Source organism: Epinephelus moara, chromosome 14 (assembly GCF_006386435.1).
Source record: "Epinephelus moara isolate mb chromosome 14, YSFRI_EMoa_1.0, whole genome shotgun sequence".
In the NCBI taxonomy this organism is placed as follows: Eukaryota; Metazoa; Chordata; class Actinopteri; order Perciformes; family Serranidae; genus Epinephelus; species Epinephelus moara.
Window position 1 is genome coordinate 8,295,148 of NC_065519.1, and position 13,809 is coordinate 8,308,956.

General features: G+C 40.1%; 1 protein-coding gene across 4 annotated transcripts in view; it reads right to left on the reverse strand.

Moving 5' to 3' along the window:
• Positions 1 to 2,496: 2,496 nt before the first annotated feature.
• slc8a3 (solute carrier family 8 member 3) overlaps positions 2,497 to 13,809 on the reverse strand; it is a 178,572-nt gene continuing 167,259 nt past the window's right edge. For all 4 annotated transcript variants that reach the window (XM_050062894.1, XM_050062893.1, XM_050062896.1 and 1 more), the window contains 2 exons: positions 11,116 to 11,385; positions 2,497 to 9,176 (listed from right to left, as the gene is read on the reverse strand). In XM_050062894.1, coding sequence (XP_049918851.1) covers positions 8,800 to 9,176; positions 11,116 to 11,385 — 647 coding nt within the window. In that variant the 3' untranslated portion in view covers positions 2,497 to 8,799. The remainder of the gene's footprint in view (positions 9,177 to 11,115; positions 11,386 to 13,809) is intronic.

The following is a 13,809-nucleotide window of genomic DNA, read 5'->3' on the forward strand; positions in this document are numbered from 1 at the left end:
ATCAAAGTTAGTCATGGTGAAAAATAAAAATGCTTATGGCACGTCTTAGCCTACTATATTGATAGTAGATAGTAGATTGATACGGGCCTTTGTGTCTGAAATAGAATAAAATAGAACTGAATTATATAAAATATATGAAATAGTAAATCAAAATCATGAGATAAATCTAAAATTTAGCTTACAAATTAAAAATGTTGAGCTAGTAAGTCACGCCTTTGACCTAAAAAATCAAAATTATGAAATTACATAATATTAAATTAAATTTGAGTTTACTGAGACAGTGTTTGAAAAATTGTGAGCTAGTAAGTCACACCTTTGTCCTAAAATTCTAACATGTAAAATACTGAGTCAAAATTATAAAAAAAAAACAAAAAAGAATATTTTAGTTTACTAAGAAGAATGAAATAGTAAATTAAAAGTGTGAGATAAATAAAATAAAATCTTCCCAATATAAAGTCAACATTTTTGCTTAATAAGTGACATACGAGTTAGTACATCATAAGAGATAGTCAGACTTTTGACTTGAAACTATTAAGTTAAAATTATGAGCTAAGAAGTGAAAATTCTAGTTTCTTGAGTTAAAACTTTGTTCAGTCAGTCAAAAGTTCAGGATAAAAATTTAAGAACATGTATGTTATTATAAGAAAATCTTTAAATAGTAAGTCTAAACTTTATGGCTCATGATTTTGATTTACAATTTTTATACTCAACATTATTCTTATCATGACTTTTCATTTTTTGTTATCATTACTGTTATTATTATTTTATGGCTATTATCATTCGGATTTTTGTGTTTCACTTCTTTCTTTTATTTGTGCTGTATTAATAAAGTTGACTCGACTTTCTGGGAGAAATGTTCTTGAAGGTTTTACATATCAAAGTGATGAAGTAGTAAATCAAAAACTATGAGATAAGTAAAAAATGTAGCTTTCTAAGCCAAATTATGAGCTACAAAGTCACACCTTTCGCTTATTAGGTCAAAATTCTGAAATATTATGTCAAAATGATGGAATATTACTTTAAATTTTGAGCTACAACTCAACATTTTTAACAGTCAACAATACAGGATAAAAAGTAAAAAAAATAAAAAAAAGTATGCTACTAAATGAAAATAATTAGTAAGTCCAAACATGATTTCTTACCTCATGATTTTTATACTTTTAATATTGTTTTGATTTCAACTTTTCAGATTTCTGGCAGAAATGTCCTTTCATACATAAACATGACAAAGTCAAGATTATGAGCTAGTAAGTCAAACCTTTGGCCTGTTAAGAATTATGAAATAGTAAGTCAAAAGTGTGATTTAAAAAACAAAAATTTCAAAAGTCAACATTTAAGCTTAATAAGAGAAAATTAAATCATAAGAGACAGTCAGACTTTTGACCCTAAGTTAGTAAAATAATGAGCCTTCAAGTCAAATGTTTTGCTTACTAAGTCAAAACTTTGTCAAATGTTGCCAGTGGGATAAAAAGTCCAAAATTTTAGCTTACTATGTAAAAAAAGTACGGTAACATACTTTTGATATTGTTGTTTTTATAATGACTTTTCATCTTTATATTTTTTTTTTCCTGGCAGAAATGTTCTTCTACACATACATGGGACGGCTGAGGGCACGTTTTGCTTTTGATTTGAACTTTGAACATGAAGCTCTTGTTTTAGACATCTGGCACAATGAGAATGATTTTTAAAGACGACCTTGTTTTCCATCAGGCAGCGAATGAAGACTGATGTGATCTTGTGAGTCTGAGAGAGAAAGACAGAATTGATCAAAGTGAAAAAGACAGGATGTTATTAAAGTCAGTTATCTTTCATGTACCTGAAAATGCCTGAACAGATTACAAACATCCCTCTACAGTTACTCACTCTGCAGCGCACAGGACAATCGCCTCAGTGCTGGTTTTAAAATACATGTCAAATCTAAATTTGGAATATTCTGTGTTTGCAAATTGTAAACAAAGCTCTGCTCTGGGATACTTTAACAGCAATATGAAAAACACAAAACCACCAAAACAACCCAGAGGCTCTGCTGGATACTGATGCAGATGTGCAGTGAAGTGCAATCAACAGACATGGAGGGCATTCATGTAAAGATGTAAGATACTAGACAGAGGACTGGTTTCACAGAGATGGAGTAAAAATATGTTTAAAAAAATAATGAGTAATGCTTTCACTTGGTGTCTGGGGTAGATGGGAAAAGAAAACTGAAACACAAGAGTCATTCCAAATAAAATATATTTCATCTTATCAGTGCCTAAAACCCTGTTTGCTGGAAATATCTGCACCTCCATGTGTCAGACTGGGACGACACACTTGTGCTTTGTTACTGCAACATATTTAAACAGCAGCTTTTTACTGATGCAACACATCACTGTTGTTCTGTGAAAACACCAATTTGGGAGAATTTTTAATCGTTAATCTTGAATTAGAGGATTTTGGTTTGTTTGTGGAAACCTTTCAAAACCTATAATCTAAAACAGTGGTTCCCAACTGGTGGGTCGTGGTGCCATTCTGAATGGACCACGTGTGAATCTGAAACGTGTCAAGTTCGTAAAAAGAGCCTGGTCTCACTCTGAAGTCCCTGAAATCAGACGCTTGGGCAGTGACTTGCGGCATCAGGAAACCAACGAAAAGAGGTGTCCTCTGACGTCGGCATGATACACGACCAGTTGTTTAATGGCGTTCAGTGGCGTCAGGGGGAAACGTGGCAGGACAAGAACTAAAGTTAAGGCTGCAAAAGTCCGACTGGGGTGGGTTGGAGGGGTGGTGGATGGGTCCAACGAACACCGACTTTCACTTGAGAGAACGTTGTTCACCTCCTGTAAGATTCTACAGCCAAACCCTGTTCTTTTTTCCTAAACCCAAACATGTGCGTTAGTTGTTGAAGGCAGAAAAAACCCACATTATTAAGTTTGCGGTGTTGTACTGACGTAGTGCTTTTATTTTGAAAACAGAAGTGTATTTTGAAAGAAGACAATACATGTAACAGGCAGAACTTGACACGGCGTCCTAGAACGTCAACAACCAACACACCCAGGGTACCTTCAGTGTTTAAAAGTCCATGACCAAATGTCGATATGTGACGAGGTCAAAGTGAGAATGTGTTGGTAAAAAACACACTTTATTGTTAAGTGAAGTGTCGTTTCCTGCTGTAGAGTGAGTGACTAACAAACAGCTACTTCACAGAGACAGCAAACTAGCCCAACGACATGGTGAAACGCAAGTCTGACGCCGAATGTCTCAAACTGTGTGGACCTTGAACTAATGACTAAGGAGAAATCTAGACCCTGTGGCTGCACCAGTTGGGAACCACTGCTCCAAAAAACACAACAACACAACACTGCTTATCGTCATTCCTAAAAAAAAACACTGGGTGACAGTGACATCATGATACACAGATAGTCAACAGGAGTCAGAGACACATAGTCAGGCTCGATTTAAGTCAGTGCAACCAGTGTTTGCTTATGAACCAGAAAGCTGCTTTTATTCCACATCAGTAAAAGAACAAAAAACGTGTTGATCTCAAAAACACCGTCAGCTTTGGAAATATGCTTTTTTATTTTTGACATCTCATTGCAGGCCAGGAAAAACATACCCATCCATTAAAATGTGCCCCTTTTCTGTTACACAAACAAAAAGTTAAAAGAACAGTGTTCACCTGTCGATGAAGCTCTCCTCAGTGTCCAATTCTATTTCACTTATATCCCACAGGCTGAGAAAAAAAAACCAGACTGGTGCCTTGAGAGGTGGTGTGTATGATAAATATTTTCCCACAGAATTAAGACATGTATCTTTAAGACAGAATGACAGCTGAGAGTGGTGCCCTTTGTGAGGAACAACACCGCCTGTGCACACGGGTGCGAAGAGGACGCACAGCCTGGCAACATGCACAGCACACAAACACACACCGGCCGACGTTCAGCTTCGACACATCCCCGCAGATACAAACCAAGAGTACAACCAAAGAAACAAACAGCCACAAAAGGCCGAGATAAAATTAAAAACACTGGCAAGTCTTTGACATCATGAACACCTGCTGAACTCAAGACTGAAAATATTTCCTGCTGCAGGATTTGAACAAGGGAAAAGGGTGACAGTTCAAAAAAATAAAATCATAAAAAAAAAAACTTCACACTTCCACTGACACTGGCTCAGATGAAGCGACCGCAGATAACCTGTACTGTAGATGAGATGTGAGTCGTGTTGACATGCTCCCCCCCCAGGACACCTATACTGTGTCTATGTAAACATACACTGAAAATTATGTACAGAATGTGGGTTTGTGTTGCATCTGAACGGGACAGTCAGCCCAACTGTCCTCCCTCTTGTGCAGCAGCAGTGGACCCATTGCTCTACTCTGAATGTGTGTGTGTGTTTATATGTAAGAGAGAGATAGAAAGAGACGGAGGCGGGTGGAGCAGGTGTGGTCCAGGGCCGGGAAAAGAGCATCCGATTCAGCCACGAGACGTATTTACAACACTGCTCACCACAAAGGAAGAACACTAAGGAGGAGGAGGAGGAGGAAGAGGAGGAGGAGGAAGAGTGCTCAGTAGAGAAGTAGAAGAAGGGATGACCACAGGGACTGGAGATTGACATCCCCCTTGTGGAAATACAGTGTCACTGCCACTTACTTTTTTTTTTTTTTTTGTAGTTTAATTTTTATTTTTTTAAAACAGATGTTGCATCCCACCTCTTTGGTAATCTCTTGGGTGATTTTTAACTTAGCCAAGAACTGACTGATTATATACTAACATACACTTCAATGCAAATTAAGTAATAAACATATTTTCTGCTGCTTCTTGGGAGTTTTAAATGTTTTTTTTTTGACTCTCTCGTTTTTAAAAACAAAGCACCAGTCGTGTGTTAAACAGCATTCAGTATCAATATCAGGCTACTTTCAGATTCAACCTGGAGCTATCTGCTGCTCCGACACCCACACCTGCTGCTTCACTGAAGAGTTTCGATCCAAAATGAGCATCACTGACTCCTACTCTTTACATAATGAGCAAAAATAAAGTTGTTATGGTGAAAAATGTAATTTGAGTCATTTTTTGAAGTGCTCCCAACAACACACCCACAAATCTGACCTTGACTCTCTGTAAACGTCAAGAGAAGACAGATTTACTTTGTTAAAGCTGCATTAATTCATATTTAACGAAGGATTAAATGTGGGATGTGAAAGGTGCAACCATAGAAATGAACCCATTCAAATGAACGTAGCAGGATGTTCAGAGAGGCGGCCATTTTTCTGTGTAACATTGCCATGTAACTGTTGTAGCAGGCTAACTTCTGTTTAAACTTCCATAAACAAACCAACCATTTCATTTCTATGGGTGCAGTTCTCCTCAGTTCCATAAAGTTCTTCAGCAGTTTTAGCTAACTCCACTGTATGCTAGCTTCCTAGCACCAAAAAAAGTTAGCATCTAGCTTGTGAGCAAAGTTTGAGCATTTAGTAGCTAAAGCAACAGATATATCCCTTAGGGGTTGTTAGAGAACAAAACAGAGCTGAAAACATGTTGAATATCTGATTTACGTTCATCAGGTGTTTAAAAACATCACTCTAAATGAGTGCTAACGCTGCTGTGTCTACAATCACCAAAGGAATCATACACAAAGCTGAGCTGACGGTGAAACCTCTGGGTTCTGCTACATAAGTGAGAAAGCCTCATTTAAAAACATATTAACTTCTGTAATGACGCAAATTAGTAATTTAAAAAATAAACACTGTAATATCATTATTTACTATTTCTGTTATAATGGCTTTTAGCATAGCTAACTTTTTCAACTTATTCTCATATAACAGTTTGTATTATATCTTATGAAAACGTACATATAATGGGTTATATGGTATCTAACTGATTAGCACCCCACAAATACCTTGGCATGTTATGTACTTAACATAAAGTTACGCAGGTTCGGCAAGGAAAGTTGCGTAGGTTAGGTTTAGGAAAAGAAACATAGTTGGGCGTTGTCTCATAACGGACTTAACATAAAGTTAGGTACCAAACATGAATCATCACGTAACATACTTAACGTACAGTTACATACTTGACATGAAAATATGTAGGTTAGATTTAGGAAAAGAAACATTGTTGGGTGTCATCATGTTACGTACTTAACTGAAAGTTACGTTAAGTTTTGTAGATTAGGTTTACAAAAACAAACATGATCGTTTGTCCTCAAGTTAAGTACTTTCTGTAAAGCTACATACTTGACGTGAAGTTATGTAGGTTAGGCAAGTAAAGTTATGTGGGTTAGGTTTAGGAAAACAAACAGTGTTGGGCTTTGTCTCGTCATGTACTTACATAAAGTTATGTACCTAATGTAAAGTTGCGTAGGTTAGGCAAGTTATGTGGGTTAGGTTTACAAAAAGAAACATGGTTGAGTGTCATCAAGTTAAGTAGTTAACGTCAAGTTGCGTACTTGATGTGAAGTTTTGTGGGTTAGACAGGTAAAGTTACGTGGGTTAGGTGCAGGAAAAGAAACATCGTTGGGTGTCGACATGTTACGTACTCGTTACATTATGTACTCAATGTACAGTGTAGGATAGTTTAGGCAAGTAAAGTTACATAGGTTAGGAAAAGAAACGTGGATGGACATTGTTATGTTTTTGTACTTAAAGTGAAGAAACATACTTGATGTAAAGTTGCGTAGGTTAGGGTTAGCAAAGTGAAGTTATGTAAGTAGGCCTGAGGTTAAGGTAAAGAAACATGTTGATGTGCCTTAAAATAACTCAAAGTTCACTTTCTTTTAAATGGGACACAAGCGCCGATCTCCTGAGGTACAGTCCTGTGTTTGTTTGACCCCTCCACCACCCCAACCTCATGCGAACTTTCGTTGTTTTTTTTTCACTTTGTTCTCTTCTCCTGTCAGCACATCGTTTACGTAATTGCAGCCCTCCCAATAATGTGGGTTACACGATTTACTTGTTCATGATTACGCGGGTATACGAATTCTGGTGCATTACTTTTTATACCAGCAATGCATGAAAACAGCCTGACTTTTTCAGTATGCCCTAGACCATTGTAGGTTAAATGTCACCAGAGACGAGTGGCTAGCTGTAACAACAGCAGGACACAAAGTGCAGAGCGGTGTAGACATTGTTAGATGGCATAAATTCCAGCTAAAAAGATATGGCAGAAAGTTAGGATAATGCTAAGGCTAATGTATGGCTAAAGTTTTGACCTTCATAGACACCCAATTATTTTAAAAAGTGGAAACCAGGACCATGATGAATTGTTTTCAGAAATACAGATGAAAGAAACCCTAAATTTGGCACTAAGATACAGAAGCTAGTGGAACAGAAGCTAGCGAAACAGGAGCTAGCAGACTAGCATGACTAGCTAGCAGCTAGCATGACTTCAGCTTTCTGGCAGGTCTTGTGTTGCTTGTTCTGCTGCCCCCTTAAAGACCAAATATATCTATCAATGCAGCTTTGAAAACTGTTATGCTCAATTTTAGGAGGAAACTCTTCAGTAGTTGAGCTGAGCTAAGAGCTCGTCAGTGTCAGTGTGGGCGGCTGCAGCAAACGCCTCTCCCTCCACAGGCACTCTGTTCAGTCCATAGTGACACCTTTAATATTGGCCTTTTGCACATGTACAAGTAGAAGTCTCCATAAATAGAACTATACAGCAAAGTGCATGGAAGGAACAGTACAAAAATACCTCTGAATTTAACCTCTGCAGCAACACGTTGTTTTTTTTTTGTTCTTTTTTCGGATTTCTGATTGAAAAGGTGAAAACTCGAGTGAGACCAAGATATCAGTAAATAAATAAAATACAATGTCATACTTTTACCTAGGCAAGATACATAACTCTTAGAAATGTGAAGACATCGTTCCAGTATATAGTTTGACCCCCCCTCCCCTCCCCATCCCGCTTAGCCACAGCAATCCTCTGTTGTTAGAGCAGAAGGTGACCACATTTAAACAAATATTCAAAATATACAGAAAATATGGAAATATATTATATATAGATACGTATAGAGTACGGAAGTAATGTTCAGGGCAGTTTGACCACGTTCACTGTGTCCACCTCTTCCTCCTCGTCTGTTTGAATGGTGATTCGTCTGCCAGTATGAACTGTCACTGTTGCTCCTCTTCTTCATCTTCTTCTTCTTCATCGTGTGATATCTGAGAACTCTGCAGTGCTCCTTAGGAAACTATGCAAATAAAAATAAATACTATGAATCCATCCCACTGTCACTCAACAACATATTCCCATTTACAATATTATCTTTTTGTTATTCCTTAACGTAGATCAGAAAATAGTTCTTTTATTCCTCCTTTTGTCTGTGTGTGTGTGTTTGTTTTATTTTATTTTTTTGTTTTATTTATTTTTGCGTTTTTATCGCCAAAATACTTTTTAAAAAAAGTCGTTCTCGTCGGATGTTGAGAAAAATATAGACCTTTGATTAACTCAACTCTCTCCGGTTATAAGACTGCAGTCTCTTCCAGTGGAATGCAGGACCAACCCGGCATCGGCATCTTCTGGACTCGGAGGTAACCCAATCCCAACTGTAAGCACACTCGCACAGGCTCAGGACGGCTCCCCTGCAGCCGGGGCGGACAGGCCTGTTGGCACTAGAGGGCAGGATAATCACCTCCAAGCATCCTTACAGAAGGGGTTGAGGGAGAGAGAGAGGGAGGGAGGTGTCTGGGAAAACCCTGGGTCTACCTCTTCTGTCCTTTCATACCAAACAAGACTGACCCAAATTCCACAGTGAGAATTCGCTCTGTTACCTCTGAAGTTGTACTTTGAACCCCTGCATGTTTGTTTTCTCTCACGCTGAAGTCTTTGCTGCTTAGAAGCCCTCTATATGACAGTAGGCCTCCAGACTGGAGAAGAGGATGTAAAGGAACCAGAGGCCGAAAAGGAAGGCTGACGTGGCCAGTCTGTGTCCCCGGGGCCCGCCCAGTTCTCCTCCGATGTGGGCCCGGCGCCGGTAAAGCAGCACCGAGATGGCCAGGAAGGCGAAGATGGTGAAGAGGGTGACGGAGAAAGCCAGTGAGCCGGCTTCCACCACAAACGGCTTTCCTTTCATGTGCCAGTAGATGGCCGCCACCGACCAGGCCATGCCGATTCCCAAGAAGACGTTGACGGCGTTGCTGCCGGTCACATTCCCGATAGAGGCGTCTGCGTAGGTGTCCTGGACTGCTGATACCTTGCTGGCAAAGGTATCTGTGGAGAGAAGTCAGTACATGTTAATTTAAACATTGGTGATTGGTGCAAAGAAGTACATGACATCACCATTTCCAAACTGCATCCTGCCTATATTTAACTACAGGAAAAGCACAAACAAAACAAACAAACAAACCCAAAGATGTCTCATCGGAAACTAGAAAAGTGCACTTAGTGGGGCGCAGATCTCCGCCAGGTGTTTGAGATACACAGAACTGTGTAATATTGTAGCCAGATGTTGTAGCTGAGCGTCCTGGTTCACCGAACTGTTTAAACAGGACAATAAATCCAAACTTCTTAATTCAAACATTGTTATTTATTTAGAATATTTTGTTGTAACACACCTTTTGTTGTAACAACCCCCTCTCTACCTTTTTTGAGCTGGTCCAATCATTAGGAGTGCTATTGGAATATATATACCAATATTAATGAACCAAACTCTCGGAGCGCAGAGCTACTTTGGACAAAGACATCAGACTCAAAAGATTGCAATCACTCCAGCAGCTGCTCCTCTCATCCATCGATCTGATGTGATCAGATCTGAATGGATCGACTGATCAATTATCCAGCCCGTGGATCGCAAACTGCTGCTGAAGACAAAAAACTCATGGAGAGTTCCACCTGTGCTGGGTTTACTAAGCCGCAAAGACCTTCGGATTTAGAGAGGGAACACAAAATGCCACCACACATAGATTCTACTTCTGTGGGAAACACTGGGATAATCTGCAGATACTTTTACTTTTCTATGGACGTCAGTTTTTGAGCCTAGCTCACTCTAAATCACCTCGACTGTTTCTTACAAAATGCACATATCTAAAAGGAGACTCTCGTCTGTTGAGTCTGGGGCATAGGGCAATCTCCCTTCCCCTTAACCTTGGAAGCTTTGGCAATGGAGCCGGCTAGGCACCCTTATCTGGGCAGATATACTCCCTCCGCAACAACTGGGAGACGATAGATGGAGTGCGCTCATAACAAAGGTCATGTAGCCTGTCCTTCACAGTTTCTACTTCCGAATTTTGGAAACTTACCCCCCCTACTGACCGGTTAAGATGAATGAGGAGTCAGCAGCCAACAAAGAGTCTTTCAACAACTGTGAATCACTGCAACTACAACAGGTCTTTGAACTCACAGTGATAAATGTGCACAAAAATATTAGGCTGATGGGTCCAGTAGTTTGTGAGATAAACTGTGGACAGACAGATTCACACACACGACCAAACATATGCTCTGCTCCAGGCTTATGGCCGGTGGACATGATGAAACTTTGACTGAAAGCCTGTGTATGTCGTTCACGGCTGAGTAAAGAAAAAAAAGGGTTATACATCATTAAGCTCACGTCTAATTCATGGTACAGTTCCTGGCCCTCAGGATGATGATTATCATTAGTGCTTTTTAGTTTTGTTTGTTAGTGTTTCCACAAATCTCCCATTATTCCCGTTACCTTTCGCCTCATTCCTCCTCAATCTCTCAGTTTCCTAAAGAAGATAAACATGCTGGAAGCAAAGTCCCATTTCCTGTCAAATCCACCTGTTGCTCAAGATATAAATTGCTCTGTGAAGGCCAGCTGAGGCTGGCAATCTTCTCTGTATTGGTTTTGTTTGTTTATAATATTAATATATCTTTTTTTCCTTCCAAAATGAATGCAGTGATGATTTATTAATGCTGCACATAGGACCTTTAATAACAAATATGCTGACAGAGTCAAAGTTTTCGGGACATATTCATATCCTGTCGGGTGAAAATGTCAGTTTGGAGGAAATAAGAATATCAGCCATCTTGATGACAAAGCATGTGTGGCTGTTTGAAAGAGGCTCATGAAGTCACAGGTTTTTCTCAGACTGTAAAAGAAGCACATCATCTATCAACTGACAGAAAACTTTAGAGGACAGATGTTCACGTCACAAACAGGAGTGCATTAACAAAGACGTCCTCTTCTCACCTGGGACTGATGTACCAAGCGCCACAAACACCACAGCAGTCACCGAGTCCTTGAGGCCGATGGTGCAGCCAAAGTGAGACGCCAGGTCGCCGATGACGGCCGTGAGCAGGCCGATGATGATGATGGAGACAATGAAACAGGCCCAGCCGTGCAGGTAGTCTGTGGGAGGAACGCAAGCAAACAGGACCTTCCAGAAGACGGTGAGGAAGTGCATGACGTAGTCGAAACAGGACGGCAGCCGCTCTTCCCCTGTGTCCTCTTCGTCCTCATCTGTTGGGGAGGAGTGGGGCCGAGTGGGAGGTGGAGGAGACAGCGGGGGTGAAAGGTGGGGTAGATTGAAGCATAATGGGATGACAGGAGAGAGTTGAGCAGCAGAGGGGACACAGAGATTGCAGAATATTTGGGCAAAGACAAAGAGAGAGGGGTGAAGGAGGGAAAGTAAATATTAACAGAAGAGGCCAAGAGGGAGAAAAGAGGAAGAGATAGAAGATGAAAAAGCCAAAGAGAGTATGACACAAAGAGGAGGAGGATAAAGAGCCAGAGAAGAGTTGGAAAACATTGGCGAGATAAAGGATCGATAAAGGAGATAAGGAATGACAGAGAGGGGAAGGAAGAGAACAACATTCTCTTAAAATGGCACATTGACTTATTTTTCCGCCGAAGACATCAAATCTCTTCAGCCTGAGGTTACTGGTGTTACAGTTAGTCAACTTTAAACTCGCTACAGAAACATATCTAGATTGATAGATGCTATCTTTTTGCCTCAGGGTGTTTTTAATTAATTATAAAGAGCGGTAGGTTTTTGTCTTTTAAAACAACACTTCACTCTTAAAATGACCACTTGTATATCAGTTACACATGGTGTGTTACGTTGAATTTGTAAAGAAAACTTTGTTTTTCGCCGCGGTGAATGAAGAACCCACATATGGAGAATATTCTTGATGAATTAAAGTAAAAGATTACCATGTTTAACATCACCAAAACTATATCAAAACCTCCGATTACAAACTCTCACTCAACTCGTGCAGTATAATCCAAGTGTCATTTATCCAGTCGAATGCCCAGTATTTCCTAAACACATGCATTTTCAATACAACAATATGAAAATCAGTGCAAACAAAGTACGTTGGAATTCTGCTTCAGTGGAGCTCATACACACACTTGTGCTCATGCACACTCAGGGCGTGCTCCTCGTAGGCAGACGTGTTTCATATTGTAATTTATTAGTGAAAATGCATGTGTCTGGGAAGTACTGAGGATACGACTGGATATATGAGACTTGGATTATAGTGTAAAAACCTGCCGGTCCACATCAATGCAACGAGATGAGACGGTGTATCATCTCTATGCAACGACTCTGTTCTTCTGTTCTGATTTGCAGCTTTTCAGACTTATTTTGTGGCTGAATATAATTTGTAGCTTCTTAAAATATGAATGAGGATAGTGATAGTGAGATACTGGCTACAGCTGCATTTGTAGTAGTGATGAAACGGTGAAAAACAGAAACAAAACCTGCATCAGATGGACTGAATTCATAATAACTACACCACAATAATATAAATAACCAGCGCCAATTAATCAGTCAGAGAGAAAGCAACAAGGTGATTGGCTGTCGAAAGCCATGACATGCTTTATATTTAAAACAGCTGCCGGTGATTTGACCAGCAGAGTTGCAGGTGACACCATCAGGCGGCTTGAGTCGAGCTCAGACGGCCAGTTCACACAGCTGCAACTTTTCTCTGCAACGTTCTAAAACGGTTTTTGGTCTGAACTGAGCTTTACAAGAGAGACCTGGCAAAAGTTGCATCCAATCAAAAAAGATTAAAATACAACAAATACAACATACAATACAAAAAAAGCCAAAACAAAACAACAACTATTCAAACATAGTGCCCATAAATTCATCGTGCCCCCCAGAATCTATGCCTATGAATGTGCCTGTGCATTTGCACAGTTGAACCACGCTCGCTGTGGTCTCCGTCTCATAAAAGTGTCATAATTTAACAGCTCTAAATGTAAATGGACAGCCTCCTCGGCCTCCTCAGGTGGAGAAGCCGGGCGTCCTCCGTGTCCCAGCAGCTCACAGGAAACTCAGCGGACAGGAGGGACACTGCTGATTCAAAGTGTCAGGCCATGTGAGCTGCATGCATTTTTCAGCCACGGGCGGATCATGAAAAAATAAAGAGCACCGCTGGATTAAATATTTCAGCACCAAAGTGAGGAGGCGAGGCCTTGGCGGTGCCCACGACACGGTGGCTGTGACTGCAGCGGACAGAGCGGCGGCTGCACTGCAGGCTGATCTGATGCTGCTGTCGCCTGACGTGATGGATGAGTTTCCTCTAACGTACATGAGATTATTTCAGGGCTTCAAGGGCTTCGCTTTCTGAGAGGACTCCACTTAAATGAGTTTTTGAAAGCTCACACTGACACCCGAATTTTTGAGCAGAAGTTGGTGGTAGCTGATATTTTGACTACATTTGATATGCAAAGTTAGACAAGAAGATACATAACACTCACATATCTAAGGCTGCAACTAAAGATTATGTTCACTGTCGATTAATCTGTCGATCATTTTCTTGATTAACTGATCAGTTGTTTGGTCTTTAAAATGTCAGAAAGTGATGAAAAATGTCAGTCAGTGTTTTCCGGAGCCAAAGATGACGTCCTCAAATGTCTTGTTTTGTCCACAACTCA